The following is a 20,488-nucleotide window of genomic DNA, read 5'->3' as shown; positions in this document are numbered from 1 at the left end:
ACTTATTTTTACTTCACCTCCATTTTCTTTAAAATGGAGTAGAAGAAAGTACAAGTAAATGCATGGTTCTTCCCACCCCAAATCCAGATATAACTTTATGTATACTTTAATTATTCATGTTTGGATTTATTAATATATTTTTTGAAAACCTTATTGATACTTGAACTCTACAATTAAAAATCTTAATTATTTTAATCCATTCAAACTATTTTACTAATTCTAAAATATTCCCTATATTAATTAAAAAGTATGTTAAATAGATCTATCCTTTATTTCTTATTAGTTATTATTGACTTAATTATGTTCATAAATTATAGCCAATGATAACCAGTCGAGTACTTAAAATGGAGAAGCTGCGCTGATTGGGTACTTTTTCAGTTTGGCTCTTATTGACCTCAGTCATGCTAGAAAGGAATTTGAACTAGCAAATAAAATTGGACACAAACTCTCAACTTTGGGACGAAAAGTGTAAGTTCGAGACCAAATTTGGAAGAGATTAATAATTTTTGGACCTAATATAAAATAATAAAATATATAATACGATCATGCCTGTGTTGTACAACTCCGACACGACAATAGACACAACGAGACATGAATATCACCATATGAATTTTTAAAATTTTAAAACACGATACAACATGGACATGGCTATAAATTAATTTTTTTAATATGTAAATATATATGACCTAATTTTGGATACAATAAAATTTTAATTTTAAATTGAATATAGGTCACAACAATTTTTGTATGACGTGTAAACCCGCAACCACTATCCTCTTATGCGTACTTGGTAGACCCAAGGTTAACGCAATAGTCTACAAACTACGTTAATCAGGTAAACCATATTAGGCAAGTTTTGTGCAACAGACTCGTTCGAGAAAATATTGTTATGAAGAATCGAACTTCTGATCATTGATCAAGTGCTCACCTACTCCACCAACTCAGATATTTCTTGAATATTTTGATGGATACACATGAATCTTGATGCCTAGCAAATAAAATTTTTGTATTGGTTGATCTTTTACATCTATAAAATAGAGGGTTCATAGCTTAAAAGAGGTGCCTTACTACATGGCGTAGAATCTCTCCTTTTAGGCGTGAATTCGAACCAATATAAAAGCGAAAGATTCTCCGTCTCCATCCCTATCTAAATGTTGTGGTTAGAAGAATGCTACAATTTAGATATGTATTTTTGTTCCAAATTCTGACTTAAAAATTCGAGGGATGCCTTGGTGACTCTTCTAACATTTTTTCTTCAAGTAGATTTACGGCATAATTCAATTTCATTGGTGAACGAGTGAAGATTTTTACCCTCAACATCGATATAAATCGCCAACTTTAAAAAAAAAAAAAATCAATTATATCAAGCGATATATAAAAATTTAAGGTACACAATCGATGTCTCTGAAAAAGATGCATAAATACGCCTAATTAAAGTAAAATATTATTTTAAGCCATGCCTACAAAACATTTACATTTGGAAATATTAGAGTTTAGTGAATTTATATACATACATCTACATATATTATCAAACTCCAATTTCTTTCGTTAACCGGATCTAGCTGAAATTTCTTCCTATTTGAGGCCCTTGTAATAAAGAATCGAAGAATATACCTGATACCTCAGGGATGAACTCATCAAGATCCGGCCCAAACTCCCGGCCCATATCTAAGCCCCACAGGTGAAGGGCTCATAACAAGCCCATGTATTCTCCTGTAAAAACCAGGTTTGAGCGTATGATTATTCATTCAATATATTGTTTTCAGCAGCACCCTTAGCTGCTCCGCCCATATATCCTCAGTCTCTGACTTGAGCGTCGGAAGGGCTACGCCAGGACACCTTCCTGGCCCCCTTCTAACGATCTTATTTGTGATTTCAGGCTCAGAGTAATTTCAAAACCTGCGTCTGGACTAGTGACACTTAATAGAAGCGGACCCTAAATTTTCTGTGAGTAGCAATACCGAAAATCAAAAAAATAATCAAATTCTTCATATATCACTGGTAGTGAGGGTGATCGCCGTCATCGAATTCGGCTCCTAGCATAGCTAAAGCAACAAGATTCTTCATATCACTCTGTCCTCTGCAGTTGATGGTAACTATCAATCAAGCCATTGTTACCTGTCAAATAACCCTTCTTTCTCTTTAAGGCCGTGAGATCTCTTCCTCTCAGAATATCAACAATTTCGTTAATCTCCGGTCTCCGGGACTCTTCATTGCTTAAGCAAGAATTCGCAGCACGGACCATTCGAGAAATCTGATTCATGTTCTTTTTTGTGTACTTTAGCCTTGGATCAAGAAATTTTTCGAAGGCTCTTTGCTGAAGTAGCGGCTTTGCCTGAAAAGGTCAAGGATGAAGTATTTTTTTCATTGAGATGGGCTTAAATAAGAGGAAACATCGATGTAAATCAACTAACAGATTTTGATACTAGCAGTAACAGCTACAGATGGAAATTTTCTAAAAAGAACAATACCTAGGAGCAAGTACAGATGATAAGATTAAGCATTGTTGAATCAAAATTTATTTAAATGGATTGCTTCATTATTTAGCTACGGGCCAAACCGGAATCTTACTATACAAATGTGTCTATATGCAGCAATAAGGGAGGCCTAGCAGTACAGAACTTAAAAATGTGGACCATTTTATATTTGCTCTGACATTAGTATTAACAATGGAGGTAAATTGTGGAGAAATAAAAACAAATGGCTTACCCATAAAACCATATTTTCTTCCCATTGCCCTCTTTTCAGCTCGATTGGCTTCCTACCCGTTATTAGTTCCAAGAGCACGATCCCAAAAGAATAAAGGTCGGTTTTATCAGACACTTTACCATGCTGGAAATATTCGGGAGCCAAGTACCTATTCACAAGATTCAATTTTTGAATCAAAATGAACAAAGAAGAATAGCAATCTGCTATGCTAAACTGATAGAGATCGTACCCGAATGTTCCTTTAACAGTTTTGCAAAGGAATGGAACTGATGGTGCAGGAGTCCACAAAGCCAACCCGAAGTCACACGACTGCACAAATCATCACAAAACAAATATAGTAATAAATAACTACGGTTCTTGAAATTTGGTCATGTGATTCAAGAAAATCACGAGATTTTTCACACCTTAGGTGTCTTTTTGGAGGAAACAAAAATGTTTGAAGGCTTAATATCCCTATGAACAACACATCTTTCGGTTCCATTATGTAAGTACTGAATGGCCTCCGCTATTCCCGTGGAGATCCTATAACGAACCGACCAAGAAAGCACCGGACCACCATTCAATCCCCTTTTCTTCCCTACACAAAGACATTGCATCTCAAATTAATTAAATCTTTTCAAAAATTCGTGAACATAATCCTTGGATTTAGAAAACCTATACCATGCAAAAGTCCCTCTAAACTTCCACCGGAGACGTATTTGTAGACCAAAAACAAGCCCTCCTCGGCATCAATGCAAAATCCGACAAGCGGCACGATTCGATGGTTACGCAGGGAACTAGCAATCATCAGCTCCCTAAAAAATGCTTTAGATGACTCCTTATCTTCTTTACTCAACCGTTTAATTGCCACTGCAGTTCTAAGAAATCCCAATCTTCCTCTAAACACACAGCTCAATGCCCCTCTACCTAAAAATCTACCTACTCATTTCAACGAATGCAAATCAAAAAGAGGAGAAAATTGACAAAGTACAATAACACTGATCCAAAAGCCTTCATTCTTTTTCCACTCATAAACAACATTTTTTAAGTACCTTCGGAGAAATATCTAGTAGCCAAGAGAATTTCTGTGTAGCTGAACCTTATCAACGAGCGTGCAACAGGAGAAATATTCCTCTCCAGCGATTGAATTCTCTTCCATTTCAACTCCCTAGACTTAGAATCATTCAAGAATCCATCGTCCAAATTCACCATTAAAACAGTAGTATAAGTACATGTATTGCTCAAAGTCATTGATTCAAGCTCAACCTGAGAACAGATACTTAACCTAAAAGAAGAGTGAACCAAATGCGGCTCCTCTGCTCCACAACCGCCAGATTCTGCCAGCAACCAGACCTTGTTGTGCTCCAAAACGTTGCCACGGCGACTTCCTTCGCCAAGATTCTCGCCGAGGAGCCGCCGGCGGTGTGGTATCACACAACCCAAACCAAAATCCCAGATCATTCTGTGAATAAAAGACTTAAATTTTACATTTACATCGTCACATTCAAAGTTTTCAAAGTAATCTTGATCAGCATGCATGGATAAAGTCTCTGTCATTGACGAGAACGGTGCTCGCGGGGGCTCCACGAAGTTAGTGCATTCATCTCCTGGAACTCCCATTTCGGATAAAAGCCAAAAAAGCACAAGAGCCCAGAAACCAAAAGGCAAAAAGCGCAAAGATAAGGTGTTAAAACAGAGAGTATTGGGAATCTACGATTAAAAAATAATCTGGGGCCGTGTGCTGTTGGTAAAATTGTGGTTACGGGAAGGGATGACAATGGAGCTGTGAGGTCCGTTGTTTTTAATCGGAGATTTCATTTCATCATCGTGAGATTAGCTCCTCATCGAGTTATTATACTTATTCTATCTAATTAATCTAAAAATTCGCATTCTTGTTCCATGGAAATTAAATTTTGGTCCTAGTCTTAATCTTAGAAATGATAATGAGGTGGATCGGATTTTTCATCATAATTTCAACATCATTCCCGACCTACGTCAATTAAATCAAAATTAACATCGTCACTTCAAATATCGATTGAATCGACCACAAAAGTTTCAAATTCATTTTAAAAATATTGATACAATAATCTAATTATATATATAAATACTAACATTACTTAAACAATACATTTTTTTCTGTAATTCGTGTTTAATAAAAAAAATGAAATCACATAATTATCTCGTGACAAGTTGAATCATGAACAAAATTTGAATGTTATGAATTTGAGTTTTTTTTGTTAATTATTAAAAAAAAAATCATTATTATCAGTCGTAGTAATGATATTATTATCGGAGTAAGTTCAAAGATAAGAATAACATTCTCATATCCGTCGCCGATTTAATTTGAGGCTTTGAAGAATCTCCAAACCTGTCCCATTTCAAATTTTCCTTGTGAAGTTCCAAACTCGCGAGGAAAATTGTCCTCCCTAGTCATGGGAGGAGACGAAATATGGTTTGAAGAAGCAAAATAAAACCTAGACAGGTAAACGAATGTGGTGGCATATAAAGCTTAAAATAATGCAAATATGCAAAGAAGAAGACATTGAAAAAGGTGATGCTGTTGAGATTCTTGGTGTCGATAGTGAACAAGACAAAGCAGAACCCACGAGAATATATTTCATTTATTTAGCGACTCATTTGTCTACAATTTAAATTAAAAAAATTATTCTTAGAATAGCCTTTTTTTATTATTTTATTCCATCGAATGAAAGTATAAAAATTACGTAACATAATTTATATAATTCACTTAATTTGTTTAAAGAATTAATTCAAATTATTTATCTAATTAAATATACGGGTATAATATCATGTGATAACGAATAAATTAAATATATAAATATAAAACCTCTAAACCTATATTTAACACACACAAAAAAACATTTCAAACTAGACTTTAATGTGAGTAGATTAATGCACCAACTCGTGATTGCTTTTAAATGATAGCTTCAAAGTTTTATATGATATTTAAAGTATGTATAATTAATTTTGTCATTGAAAAAATTGATCTATCGGTATCTTCACGATACAAATGGTTGCTGTTTGTAGACTATTTTCAAGTTGTTTACTTGTTTGTATTTATTAATTTGTGTATTTAAAAACCATAAACACCAGTAACTCTCTCACGGATATTTATTCATGAAACCGGTCAACATTGCACATATTTACAATAAAAAGTAATATTTTTTCCTAACTGACCCAAATTGAATATTTGTCTCATAAAATTGACATGTGAGACCATCTCACATAAATTTTTACTCTCCCTTTAAAATTGATCAGCAGGGGTGTTATAAGCCTGTGGAGCACACAATTCTATTTAGAAACATATGTTTCTTGATTAATGATAAGCACAAATTGCCCAAAAGAGAAGGTGGAAGGAAACATGGACAATAAAAGGCCGAGGCAAGCAAGTCATTGCATCATTAACACATGAGACACAAAAATCGTGCATATGTTGAGATATCACTATTCGATTTAATCCACTTGTTAGGAAACCCTTTTTTTCGCCTCCCCCAAAGTCAATGGGTCGAATTTATTTGGATTAATTGCATATGAATGAGAAATAAAAGGGTTTTGTTTTTTAAAAAATATTACCAAAAGGTGAGGTTTTTTTCATTATCATCGAAAAATATAAAGATATGTTTATGTCACTGCATCACAATCAAGGTAACATAAATTGAGTTTTTAATTCCTTGAGAATTTGGATGCGAAGAGTTTGAAGTGGAGATGATAAATTGAGTATATTAGTCATGTTGATGGTAGTCGCATTGAAAAAAACATAAATTTTTATTGATTATGGTCGATTATTTCACAAAACTATGATAAATATATATTTGTTACTTATAAATCTCATTTAAGGTGAGTGAATAATTCAAAATCTAAATTTTTTTTCATCTTTATATCTAGATTTATGAATTTTCCAGATTGAGTTTTAACTATCTGGATTAATTTATAGTTGCTTTGATTCATATTCAAATATAAATCAAAGACATGATGTGTATACATTATGTATCACAAAAACTCTTATGAAATCATCTCACTTGTCAATTTTGTGAGATGAATTTCTTACTCGACATATGGAAAAATATTATTTTTTATATCAAAAATATTGTTTTTCAGTAAATATATATATATATATTCGACCATGAAACTTATTATATAAGTATTTAATCAATTTTTTCAAGACAAAGATAAATTGTATGTGAAACATCATATAAATAAATAATTATAATTATAATAATAAAAAAGTTCGTGAATCAGTTCACAAGCTTTTGTTTTTAAATCAATTAAAATACTTGACGAAGTGTTGGATTTACATGTTGGGAAATTTTATTCAAGAGTAAACCAACCCACCAAAAAAAAAAAGAAACATAATGGATGATGTCATAATGGATTTTGTTATCGTCTCAGTGTCTCAGATTTAATATTTTTGATGAATTGGATTGAACTTAAAATTTGTCTCACAAATTTAACATTTGAGACAATATCATAAAAAATTATAAGAAATATAACATATCATGTGTGTGACGATTATAATTGATCTAAAGATAATTTTTTCCTTGTATAATCTAAGTTTCATCGATCCAATGACATTTAAAAATAAGATAAGATTCTAATTTTATATTAGTCTAAATATCAGTTGTCAACTAACTCTACAACTAATATTCGAAAGATGCGAAATTAATGACTTTTTGTATTCATTGTACATATCAAAACAATATTTCTTAAGTATATACCTAAAAATATTATGAAACTCAGTTTGAATTGTACCGATAAATTCAACAAAATCTTCTTGTTTATTTATTAATAAAGACTAACAACATTTTCGAGAAATTTCTTTTGTTATTGAAAAAATTATATCAGTTAAATGATTAATTTGTTGTTGAGTTGATTCTGTACCAAGTGACTGTAAGTTATCGAAGTCAAATTTATGTACCTTGACCAAATATCATTTTTAAAGTTCCAGTACCACCGACGCCACCACCTGTTTTATAAGAATATCTAGTTTTGCAAATTTTACACATAACAAAATAGTCGTTCATACATGTTTTTTTTTTCAATTTTGTTGGGGAGTTCTATAACACTTTTTCCACTTGGTCAGGTTCGAATTTATCAAAGTCGAGAATGTATCCAAGTTCTTCACTGAATTCCAAATTCATTGGAGGCACACCGTATCCTGCACCTCCATCACGACCATCGGTATTACGATTTGAAGAGGACGCCATTGAATGTCATTCACTTTTGTTGATTTATTTTATTTGAAAAGCTATTTGCCTTATTACTCAAAGTTGCATTTGAATATACAAGTCTATTTATCAAGATTAAAAAACTAATGAAGCTCGACCGTGGAAGATGAAAGTTATTCATGGAATAGTAAGTAAAATAGAGAGCATGTGCACATTTTAAATAATAAAGTAGTAAAACATTCATAACACATGAAGCGCCCATAAAAACAACCTAGGATCGAGTATTCTTATATATAACTGGTGCACTCAAGCAATACATGTGAAGAACTCTAAAACATAATAGTCTAGGCATGTTCAAAGTCAACATCAGATGAAAGATAGTAAAGTTGCATTTAAATTGATATATTTCAAATTTATGAATTTCGTATAAATTTTTGTTGTTTTAGATAATAAAAATCATAAACTTTAAATTCATCTCATGCATGTTTATATAACATTTCATAATAATTAGAATGTATTTATAGTTCAATCAATAATAGAAGAATTTGAAATTCATTTTATTTTATGTAAGTTAAATAAGATATATATTTAATATTTGATATTTTGTTTAATTGTTAACAATAAAGTATAGGGGTGGGTACGATACGGTATACCGTATCGAACTACGGTACCGTATACCGTACCGTAAATATCGGTATGGAAAAATCCATACCGATACCGATACCGAAAAAATGTTTCGGTATACCGAACTTAAATTTTAAAAAATAAAATAAAAAAAATTATTTTCGGTATTTCGGTATATACCGAAATACCGAAAAAAAATTATTTACTTACCGATACCGATACCGAAAATTTTGGTACGGTATCAAATTTTCGGTATATTGATTTTTTCGGTAATTTCGGTATTTTTTCGGTACGATATTTCGGTATTTCGATATTTCGATATATTTTCCCAGCCCTAATAAAGTATAATAGAAATTCATGTATTTTAAATTTATATCTCAAATACAACCTAAAAGATTTCACAGTAAAACTCTATTTTTCACGTGGAAACATTCCAAGCTCAAAGCATACAATAAAAAAGATCAAAAAAATCAATAAGGCAGTCGATCTTAAAAAAGAAAATATTGCAAGAAGACAAATAACAAGCACAAATAGTAAAATGATGAATCTTTTGAATATTTCAATTCCTTCTTCTTTATGTTATGTTCGATTGCTTCCCTCGACACTTTATCAATAATCAAGTGATCACAAAATTGTCCCAAGAGTACTTTGGGATGATTAACAAGATAATAATAATGTTAAATACATATCTAATATATTGTATATTTATATTTACGTCATAACATTCAATATATAATTTTTGGGTTAATTAAATTTATTATTGATCTAAAATCTGACATACTTTTCAAATCACTGATATGAAAGACAACCATTCTATATACTAGCTACTTTGCACACATAGTTCTTATGTGTACAGTTTTTCCATAATTACCGAAATTTAACAAATTATTGAGGGATTAAAGTGCTATTTGAATTGTTGTAATTTTAAAAAAAAATAAAAAAAAGTATTTGTTGAAATTAAAAAATAAAAAATAATAATATCACAGAAGAATAAAATTGAAAGAGATCAAAAATAGATCAAAACATCATTTTTATTTATATTATAGAGATTATTAATAATAATAATAGGTTTCAATAAACATATCAAACCACATAATGACAAAAAATTATTGTAAGAGTCATAATCCGAACAGGCAGAACTATGACACTTTGTCAGCCGCCAGCACAAATATCGAGAACTTGCATTCGACGAAAAAGACTAAATTCTATTTTAATATATATTTTTAAATTGTGAAAAATTAAACGTAAGGTGGGCGTGCCGGAGTGGTTATCGGGCATGACTAGAAATCATGTGGGCTTTGCCCGCGCAGGTTCGAATCCTGCCGCTCACGATTATTTTTTTGAAAATCAAAATTTGTATACTATTATTTATATTTAGTAGAAAGTAGAATAATTTGTTAGTAATTTTTTTACAACTATTTTCTTGAATATTATATAATGATTTTAAAAGTTAATATTTGTTTACTTAACAAATAATTTAATTCTTGGGATATTTTTATATCTATTACTTTACTATTTTAATGAAGTTAACCACATAATGATCATCTTGTTTTCTCAGTGTGTTTTTACATATTTTTCCAAAAGAAAATTTTCTTACACAAGAATTCATATAATATTCTATGTAATATCAACGATTGATTGCCACATATCTAATTTAATTTACTTAAAAAATTATCACACTAATAGGAACTCAACACGTGAAAATTAATTATTAATAAAATATGAAATTTTACATTGATTGATACAATATTTTTTCCCCATATAAAATACTAATCTCATCTAATATATAATATGCCATATTAGTGTTTAATATTTAAAATTTATAATATTATATATATGTATTATTATCATGAGAAACAAAAAACTACACAAAATAACATATTGTATATATAAAGAGTAGGTCTCTTATAAGACAGTCTCACGAATCTTTATCAGTGAGACGGGTCAACCCTACCGATATTCACAATAAAAAGTAATACTCTTAGTATAAAAAGTAATATTTTTTCATGGATGACCCAAATAAGAGATCCGTCTCACAAAATACGACCCGTGAGACCGTCTCACACAAATTTTTGTCATATATAAAATATATTATTTTAAATAAATTAATATTTTATTTAATTTTGACATACTCACATCTAAAAAAAATCGTTAATATAATTATTAAATTTACCTGATAAAGGAGAAGTCCAACCCAAAAAAAGAGGAGAAAAAATAAATAATGTAAATTTATGGAGAGTGATAGAAGAGCGAGTCAAAATTGTTTCATGAATAATTGAGAAAGTGTCGAGTGTAATGAAACCCTAAAAGAAGCCTGCACAATCCCACCAGATTCTAAAGTACTGCACGTATTGCATCAGCAAAAATGGCTTCGCCAGAGCATCTTCAGGGTAAAAATCCGCTTTCGTATCTTCCTCTTCTCCTCCATTGTTTGCTATTTTGAATAATTGGGTTATAAATTCTATTTTTGTGGGTTTTTTCTTTTAATGTTGCTTACGTTATAGCGATGGAAAATCGGCCTAAATTTGTTTGAGTTTTGGTTTTCTTTATCTTTGCTTGTTTTGGATAACTGTATCACTGTTTTTGGCTCAAGATTCGATTTGGTTGTTTCTTTTTTTCTTTTTTTTTTCGAGTTTAGTTGTAGCAGTTCCATCTTTTGTTTGTTTGGAGTTTTAAATTTTTTTCGACCGAAGCCCATTCTTGAGCAGCCATGGTCGATTTTTCACCTGTCAGTTCATTATTCAAGGCCTTTATTTGGTAGAATTTACCTTGAATAGTCATATGGGTTTATTAATTATTCTTTTTGTGTTTTCAATATCGGGTTTCTCTGTACTCACCACATTATCAGAGAAGAGGTTAAGCATTTATTATTTCCGTTTTCCGCTTTCTTCGTTGTTGTACTGAGTCCTCAAGTTGAATCGCAGTAAGATTTTTGGAATGTATGCTTTTATTGTAAAAAACACAAAAACTGTTTGTTTTAAAATAAGATGTACCGTGTCTTCGCTCTGTATTCATAAAAACTATCCATTCTTCCAATGCTTTCTGCTTTGTTTTCGCCAATTTAGTGTTTTTTCATACGCTTTTCTAGTTCTTTGAGCTCATAAGGCGTTAATTTTTATTAGATTTTAGGAAGTTTGCATAGATTTGTTGTATGTTAGGACACGAAAGTTTGTTCTCAAGGTTTGCCTAGTCCTGTTGTTTGTACAGGATCACATGTACTTGCCTATTGTTGGCGGATATTTGAACTTCTGGTAATGTTTTACACATGGTTGACACGGAAAGAGCAATTTGTTTTTAAAGTTAGAATCGTGTGAAGTATCTTGTTGGACTTGATATTATGTGATAAATTGAAAATTCTATATAATGTTCATAAAATTTTTGGTTTGGTTCCTATTAGAATTCATTGAAATTCATGCTCAATTTCAATCTTCTGAAAACTGGGGGTGATTGAATTGGTTTACTGCCTCACATCTATTAGCTAGCACTTTAGATGAAATCTAGGTTTTATTTAACATGGGTTAATCAACTTGTGTTTTGATTATTGAATATTGAATTACTTTGCTCACGTGAGCTACCATAGTCTAACTCCTCGAGCTTAAAAAGTTTTCTGCAGATTTTCTTGCCTTCTTTTTTCAAGGTTTAGGTCAAGATCAAGTCATGTAACTATATATTATCCATTTCTTGGATTATTATGCCTCTTTCTGTTTTTTGTATCTTTCTTATATCGTTAACTAGTGGCTATACATAGTGTCCATGCATCATTACATGCGCAAAGTGACTATGATTTTTAGTGCAGTACATACCCTAGTAGAGTTTTGCCATACTGATCGTGCTTAATATGTAGGCATCCCTACTGAAAAGTCTCGGCTACAAGAATATGCACAAAGAGCTTGTGCACAACTCCCCGTTTATCAAACTCTTAACGAAGGACCTCCACATGCGCTCCAGTTTAAATCCCAAGTGTTGATCGATGGCATATGGTATACATCACCAAATACATTTTCAAGTAGAAAAGTGGCAGAGCACGATGCTGCCAAGCATGCATTCATTGGCCTTCGGGAGAAATTGAAGGCTGAGGGACGTTCTCTTATACTTGAGGTTTGGCACATCGTTTCAGAATTCTTTTGTTTAACATTTTCAATAAACTTGATTTGCTATGATGTGTATTTGATGTCATTGAGGTAGAACTTATTTATTTTATTACTGGTTTGACGTGATGGTTTGATTCTTGCTGATGTTTGGATATTCACTCTTTGTTGAGATTTGTTTGTTCAGGATTTACACTTTTGCAAGGCTATTCTTAACGAGTATGCTGTGAAGATGAATATGAAGATACCGACTTATGTCACAAACGAGTCAAAGGCACATGTACCAATATTTGTGTCCTCATTACAATTAAATGGAGTTACGTTCTCTGGAGATGCTGCTAGAACTAAGAAGGAGGCTGAGCAATTGGCAGCACGATCAGCTATTCTATCAATTTTAGGTTTTTTCCTGATTTTTTTTAGTGAACTAAGATATCGCTGCCACATCAAAGCTTGTGTATTAGTTTATTTCTAGATCATGGCACTGACAAGATAATCTTTTTTGCAGTCTCTGAGGCTGGAACTACCATGTCTGTGATAGTCAAGTCAAAATTCAAGTTTCATAACGCATTAAAACTGGCAAAGGATTCATCCATCATCCGGGCATCCCCTGTTATGGATTCATCCAGCATCCGGGCATCCCCTGTTATGGATTCATCCAGCATCCGGGCATCTCCTGTTATGGAATCGTACATCATCCCAACAAGCGTTGTTAATAAGTTTTCATCCAATGTCCCAGCTTGCTTCACTAAGGATCCATCCATCACGCCCACTTGCATCACTAAGGATCCATCTTTCACGCCGGCATGTATTGTTAAGGCTTCATCAAGTATCCCAGCATGCATTATTAAGAATCCAGCGAGTACGCAGGCATGCGTGGTTGAGAATTCAGTGAATACGCAGTCATGCATGGTTGAGAATCCAGTGAATACGCAGGCATGCATTATAAAGGATTCGCCCAATATACATTTGGGCCCAGTGGCTACTGAAGTTGCACCATTGGACAGTGCACTTGTCTCCTTTACTTCGACTAAAGAAGTTGATGTTGGTGTATGTGCTATTAAAGATATTTTGGCTACAATTCAACAGCCTAGCTTTGCTCCATTCCCTTCTATTCAATTGGCACATTCAGAATCAGCCTCAGAACAACCTTCTCGTTCTCAATCAACACATCAGTCCCTACATTTGTTCAAAAAGCCAAAACCAATTTCTTCAGTGGAGGCTGTTACTCCTCCAATTATATTCATGCCTCCAACTATAGAGCAAGCTTCAGAAAGTCCTCCTGTGTGCTCCACGTCTGGGAAAAAGCGTCGTAGAAACAAGAAGACCAGAAAAAATTTGCTTCATCAGTCTCCGTAAGTAATGACACCAAATAAATTCAAATTTTGGAAAATGAAGCTAAACTTTCTATGTTATTGGGCTTGCTTGTTTTGTAGGTGCTATAATACAGAGCTTTGCCTATTATACTTGACATCGGTGTTTTAGGTTTTTAGGCGATTGCAAGCATCAAATTAACACATAATTATTCTTGAAGTAAACTGTAAACCTTTTTTATGCTCATAATTAAGATGACCTACCTTTTGACCACTCCATGATCCAACCTTCAATTACTTCCGTTTTGTTGCTATTATACTTGGCAATACAATGTTGTTGCATTGCCTTTCATTTTGTTGCTTTTCGCCATGGTAAGGTCCATCTAGCAAAAACTGATGTGTCGCTGCATTTAAGCTTATGTAATTTACCCATGAGATTTCAAGAGACAAATATTCTCCCCTGATAATTCATGCCTCCTTTTGATATTTCTTATTGTGTTTTGGGATTTTGGTGGTACAGATACAATTTTCATGGAGTGTTGAGCGAGTTCACCTTTGTTTGAGTTGAAATGGTACTTTCCCCTTGAGGAGGCACTTGTACAGTTGTAGTTGGAGCATCTTATTGTTGTTTTTATGACAATGGAATTGTGGTTTCTCTGCTGTAGTTTCTGAATTCTTTTACCTCCATGACTCTATCCTTGTATTACTTCTTTTACTCGTGATATGCATCGATTTATTCTTTTTCTCCTATCCTTGTTCGTTATAAGTTATATCAATCAAATGCAGGTCAACGATTGTCATGGTTACTCAGAATCAAGTCCCTGCTTTTCCAGTGACCACCCAACAAAACGGTCACTCTATATCTCTGCAAGGTACATCTTTGTATGCTGTTATTTAAATTCTAGCATAAGATATGAGACCAATTAGTGAACGTTGGTTCAATGGTTCTTGACTTCTTGTCTATGATCAAGTAGAAGTGTTCATTTCAAGACTCCATTTCTTTAGAGGAAAATTTATATTTTGAAATCATGTTCTTGCGACAAGTTTTACCTATTTTAAGTTCATGAGAGTGAGAACTTATTTTACTGGCGGGTCTCCATTTTGCATTGAAATTTTGTGCTTCATTTGGATACTCGCCCTTTTCGCTCAAATGCAGGTTTTGTTGCCTGAATCCAAGCTTTCCGTGTAACACCTTAGTAGGAATCTGTCCGTATTTCTGGTTGCTGTTCGAGCAATTCGGTTGGCTTCTATCGGTATATTAGGTACTACTAGTGCACTCTTTCATCGTCGCGTTCATGCGAATGACTCTGACTGATGTAGGAATTTTATGTCCACTCCCCTCTCTTTAATGACTACTGTTCCGCCTGTGGGAATGAATATAACTCGGTTATGATCTTCGAATTGCATTTGAGAAAGTAAAGATGAAGTGTAAAGATGTTGTTCTTTAAATAAATGATCTTATTTTGAACATAATATTTCGAACAGTTTAGCATATGTTTGGGTTATGTATTTAGTGTTTTTTTAATGTGTTTTTGAAAATTAAATCGGGAAATACGATGTTTGATTATATTTTGAGAATGAGAAATTCTCTACTCTGAATGGCAGACAATGTTAAGAGTTCCGAACGTATTGAATTATGTAATTTTTAGCTATTATATGATCAGTTTATAATGTATGAAAGTAAGATGAAGATGTTTTGAAAAAAATCATCAATGTAATATTTATATTTATGTTTTCGGGAAATAAAAATAATTCGTAGAAGGATAAAAGAACATTGAGTTAGGGATAATCATTGAGCAACGGTAACTCTGTTTTTGAAATATTGAGTATAAATTAATTAAATTGAGTATGATTAAAATATTTTGAAAGATATGCAAATTGAAGAAGAATAACATTGACGCAACATTCTTCAATTACATAAAATCTGTCGGGATAAATATGGTGTTGCGAGGTGACGAGGGAAGATTTTTTATGGTCAGAACTAACTTGATCAAAAGATTTCGTTGTCAAAGAAAGAGACGCAATAGGCATGTTGGAAGCTCTGTCTTGGATCCACAATTTAGATTATTCAAATGTCCTCTTCGAGGTGGATGCGTTGACAGTCCACCATAATATGACGGAAACAACTGCTGATAGAACAGAGTTTGTAGGCATAATGGGTAGATGTAGAGATATTTTAGCTACAAACCCAAGTTTTTCGGTTCATTTTACCCGTAGACAAGCAAACGAGATTGCATATGTGTTAGCTAAGCATTCTATTTTTATGCTTGTCCTTTCGTTTGGTTAAAGACACTAACATGTAATGATGATCTTATGAGTCTGTATTTTGCTCAATCTATTATTGAATCAATGTCTTTTTACGGTAAAAAAATATTATATTTTATTTTACATTACATTAAATGATTAAAAATTAAAATGTATGTAAAGATCACTGGTACATAGTATAGAAATAAACATATTCCATATACATTTTAACAAAGAGAAGTTGGTGAAAAATCCCCAATCAAAATATTTCTTTGGGTTCACTCCCTACCCACAAAATTATGGTACTATGTCATACAAAATGTGGTACACTTCATGTGAAAATGTGGTACTAAAAAAGTACCCAGAGACTGAACACAAAAAAAAATCGACGGCTGGGGACTGAAGACCAATTTCCCGTTTTAACAAATATAACAATGATTGTTCTGTTTTCAATTTTTTCAATATTAAATATATATTATCTATTTATATTATATTAGGCGAGAGGTATTCAACTTATTTTATAAATCGTCTCTTCTAAATTGCAGTATGATCATTTATTGATTTTTATAATTATGATATTACATAATTTAAATATAAATAAAATTAATTTCAAAACAGCATAAACAACATCATATACTATTATTATATTATTTACCGATGAGCAATATTGCACGTCGCCCACGGCTGCAAGATTTTAAATAGTTGAAAAAGAACTTCGAATTTGATATTGTAACTCGTTTTTCTTAGTGTCATTTTTTTTTTCAAATTATAAGTGTATGAACTAAATTGTTTTTTTAAAACCAAGATTTGAAATATAATTTTCAAATTTTTGATAAGGAATCGTAAAGAAAAAAATACTTAAATAATATTAAATATTGTTTAAAAAAATTACAAAAAATAAGCAAAATAATATTCAAAATTCGAATTTAGTCGACAATAATTTAATAAAATTAATAGTCAAATTAATTCTATAATTTAAATAAAAGTAATTAATCTGAATATTGTTTTTTAATATTATTTGAGAGTCTAACTCAATTAATTATTTTTAAATCTTATTATACGGGGTGGGAGAACTCGAACATGAGTGAATGAAGTCTGAGACGCAGTTAATGGAAAAAGCTAGACAGATCACATTGCTAATTAGGTAAAATGTTTGCTTTGAATGACCAGATTATGTGGTCCAAAAAAGAGCTAACAAATGAGTTAAAAGTATTAAAATTAGAATTTCTTTTAAAAATAATTTAATTTAATAAAATCGATACTCAAATTAATTGTAAAATTTGAAATCATGCAACTTTAATCCCAAGCTGATCGATATTTTTTGTTATCATAATTTCAGAGAGACTCTAATCAAATTCAAGAAGGTTCTTTTTCAGATAATATTATTTTTGAATAATTTTATTTTTCATTTGAAGACATATATAGAGATGAAATAAAAATTAAATTAAATTTAGATTGATGTTCGAATTAATGAAATAAATACTTGTTCGATAAAGAATCAAAAGTTTTATTATCATATTATAAGATAATAATATATGACACTAATAATTGTCCACCACCACTCCTAGATTATTAAATTAACAATGATTGTCACGACATGGGATATTTTTGTCGAAAAAACATATACAATATTTTGATTTTTAAAGTGGTGGCATTTACATTGGGCTTTTTTTAAAAAATAATATAAAAAATAAAATAATTATAAAAATAACACAAGTTTATAAAATTATTATAATATGTAAAATGCTGTTGCGGATTCTACAGAATCCGCAGCAGCATTTCTCGGATTTGATATTGATTGAATAATTTTTATTTTTATTTAAAATTATTTTTTTATTAAAAAATTCTTAAATTTGGAGCAAATGAGTTAGACCACTTCACTTACTCACGAATTTATTTCACATATGTACAAAATTCAACACATTTTATTTACAATAATTATAATAATAACTATAAATATTTTAATTATAATTATACAATTAATATTATGATTATTGTAATTAAAATAATTATAGTTATTATTATTACTATTGTTATTATTTAAAACTACTATGATTTAAGATCATTATTAATCTAAATAAAAACAATTAATGAAATCATTAATATCATAATACATTAATATTCTTCGTTGAATTCTAAAATTTTTTAAGCGTGGATGCAAAAATTAGTACACAATTAATACTATTATTATCTAAATTTAATAACTATAAATAAAAATATTTAAATTAGTGTAATTATTATTACTAATTTAATATATATATTATATAAAACTTAATGTGCTGGTAAATACGATTGAGTGGTTGAAACCTTTAATTCTTCGGCATTGGTTTATGTTAAAAATAAAGTAGGTATTTTTAATTAAGAATAAAAAACCCCAAACATTACATCAATTAATCTTATTTGATTTGTCTCAGCATCAATCTCGAATGTTTTATTAATAATAATCTTTACCGACAAAATTCGCATATGAACACTTGTACATAAATTTAAAGTACACAACTTTTATACTTCCCATCACATATTAGTTATGATCCTACAAACTTATTGTGCACATCTATATGAGCACCGATGAGGTGTGACTCAACCCATTGAATGCACAATTTTTCTATATTTCATCACATTCAATGGGTGAGTGACACATCATCGGTGCTCACATAAGTGTGCACGGTAGGTGTGCAGGATATCAAAACTGTTAGTTATGATATATCTACTATACACTACACTTTTTTTTTTGGGAAAGGAAATAAAAATAAGAAGTCCAAATCTTTGCCAAAAAATTCTTAAAATATAATCGGCAAAAATGTAAAAATCAAATGGCCAAAATTTTGCCTGCCATTATCATCGCCTAAAACCGGCCGGTTCTTCCATAATAGTCTCCAGCAAAGGCTTCTTCGACCGGCAGAAAACCGACAATCGGTGCTTCATTTCCAGCGCCGAAAGTTGTTGGAAATCATCCAAATCCAACTTCGGCGGCGAAACTTTTTCGACACACTCCACAACATGCTGCGAGGCGGCCTCGCCGAATTCCGGCAATATCCTAACGCCGACCCTTTTCGTGGCGGGATTCGCCGCAGCGGAAAGCTTGTCCATGTCCGCCGCCGTCGCCGCCGAGTTCAGTCGTTTCATCGGGAAGAAAACGTAGGTGTTTCCCATTTCGAGGTCTTCATCGGCGTTCAGGGCCGAAAAGCGTCTCCCGACCCGCAGGGATTCGGCGTTAACCAGGAAATAATTCGGCGTCTCCACCATTAGCTCGGCGGCCTTTGTGAGCTCGTGTATTCGCCGGAGTTCGCCGCAAGGAAGAATGACTTTAGTGCCCCTGGTTGAGTTCTTGGCCACTGGGCCTGGTAGGGTGCAAGAAGTGTAATTTCCCATTTGAGATTTGGTTTTTAGATTAAAAAAAATATTCCTTGATTTTACGAAAGAAAATTGAGGTAATGCCAAGTTTGTGGGAGTATATGAAGTGTTTGGAGGGGCAAAACGGTCAATCCGAAGTTTCAGTGTGGATAATATCAAAAAATATGGGATGAAATTAGATGGTTGGTTTTGTATTTGTGGTAGTATTTCAAATATGAGTGGGTCTCATGTGAGACCGTCTCACGGATCTTAATTTGTGAGACGGATCAAACCTATTCATATTCACAATAAAAATTAGGCAAAAACTTGTGTGAGACGGTCTCACGGGTCGTATTTTGTGAGACGGATCTCTTATTTGGGTCATCCATGAAAAAGTATTATTTTTTATGCTAAGAGTATTAATTTTTATTGTGAATATCGGTAGGGTTGACCCGTCTCACAGATAAAAATTCGTGAGACCGTCTCACAAGAGACCTATTCTAAAAAGTAATATTTTTTCATGGATAACCCAAATAAGAGCTCCGTCTCACAAATACGACCCGTGAGACCGTCTCACACAAGTTTTTGTCATTAAATATAAAAAATATGACTCACAAGTTAGAGCAAGTCTTAATACGATCTATATATCTTTGAGACATGTCAATCTGATTAATATTTTTGTTATATATAATAATATTTTTTTTTATGATTTGACGTTGGTACGATATATATTTCACAAAATTGATCAATAAAATTGTCTAATAAAGAATACAAATATCTTATAAAATTAAAGTCAATTACTTTTAATCAATAAAATCCGTGAATCAATATTAATTATCCTCAACTATAGACTACATCGAGTCTTCGAAAATTATATACTTACATTAGATCGACCACATGTTTTGAACATTATAATATAATAAACTAAAAACTTACAACAATTACATAGTCTATTGAATTAAACAAACACAATCTCTTTCTTTGCATAATCTTTATCTTTAAAAGATTATGGTTCTAG

General features: G+C 31.9%; 2 protein-coding genes, 1 non-coding gene and 1 pseudogene across 3 annotated transcripts; 2 read left to right on the top strand and 2 right to left on the bottom strand.

Moving 5' to 3' along the window:
• Positions 1 to 1,430: 1,430 nt before the first annotated feature.
• LOC140959962 (pto-interacting protein 1-like) lies at positions 1,431 to 4,669 on the bottom strand (annotated as a pseudogene).
• A 5,075-nt stretch (positions 4,670 to 9,744) lies between these two features.
• Positions 9,745 to 9,826, top strand: TRNAS-AGA (transfer RNA serine (anticodon AGA)). Its single transcript has one exon. It is a non-coding gene; the product is annotated as a tRNA-Ser (tRNA).
• An 884-nt stretch (positions 9,827 to 10,710) lies between these two features.
• On the top strand, positions 10,711 to 15,290 carry LOC140959241 (uncharacterized). Its single transcript, XM_073417109.1, has 6 exons — positions 10,711 to 10,885; positions 12,340 to 12,593; positions 12,771 to 12,981; positions 13,089 to 13,935; positions 14,680 to 14,765; positions 15,050 to 15,290. Exons 1-6 carry the CDS (start codon positions 10,861 to 10,863, stop codon positions 15,061 to 15,063), a joined length of 1,437 nt encoding a protein of 478 aa, XP_073273210.1. The 5' UTR covers positions 10,711 to 10,860; the 3' UTR covers positions 15,064 to 15,290.
• A 3,685-nt stretch (positions 15,291 to 18,975) lies between these two features.
• Positions 18,976 to 19,509, bottom strand: LOC140958800 (uncharacterized). The gene has a single exon (XM_073416365.1). It carries the CDS (start codon positions 19,507 to 19,509, stop codon positions 18,976 to 18,978), a length of 534 nt encoding a protein of 177 aa, XP_073272466.1.
• Between the last annotated feature and the right edge of the window lie 979 nt (positions 19,510 to 20,488).

The sequence above is a fragment of the Primulina huaijiensis genome, chromosome 15, assembly GCF_012295235.1.
Source record: "Primulina huaijiensis isolate GDHJ02 chromosome 15, ASM1229523v2, whole genome shotgun sequence".
Classification (NCBI taxonomy): Eukaryota; Viridiplantae; Streptophyta; class Magnoliopsida; order Lamiales; family Gesneriaceae; genus Primulina; species Primulina huaijiensis.
The sequence above is the reverse complement of the archived record's forward strand: the minus strand, read 5'-3'. Positions and strand labels throughout refer to the sequence as shown.

Coding starts and splice junctions, on each gene's coding strand:
- LOC140959241 (XM_073417109.1), top strand. CDS start 10,861: ATGGCTTCGCCAGAGCATCTTCAGG. Junction 10,886..12,339: donor TTCGCCAGAGCATCTTCAGG/GTAAAAATCCGC, acceptor CTTAATATGTAG/GCATCCCTACTGAAAAGTCT. Junction 13,936..14,679: donor AATTTGCTTCATCAGTCTCC/GTAAGTAATGAC, acceptor AATCAAATGCAG/GTCAACGATTGTCATGGTTA.
- LOC140958800 (XM_073416365.1), bottom strand. CDS start 19,509: ATGGGAAATTACACTTCTTGCACCCTACCAGGCCCAGTGGCCAAGAAC.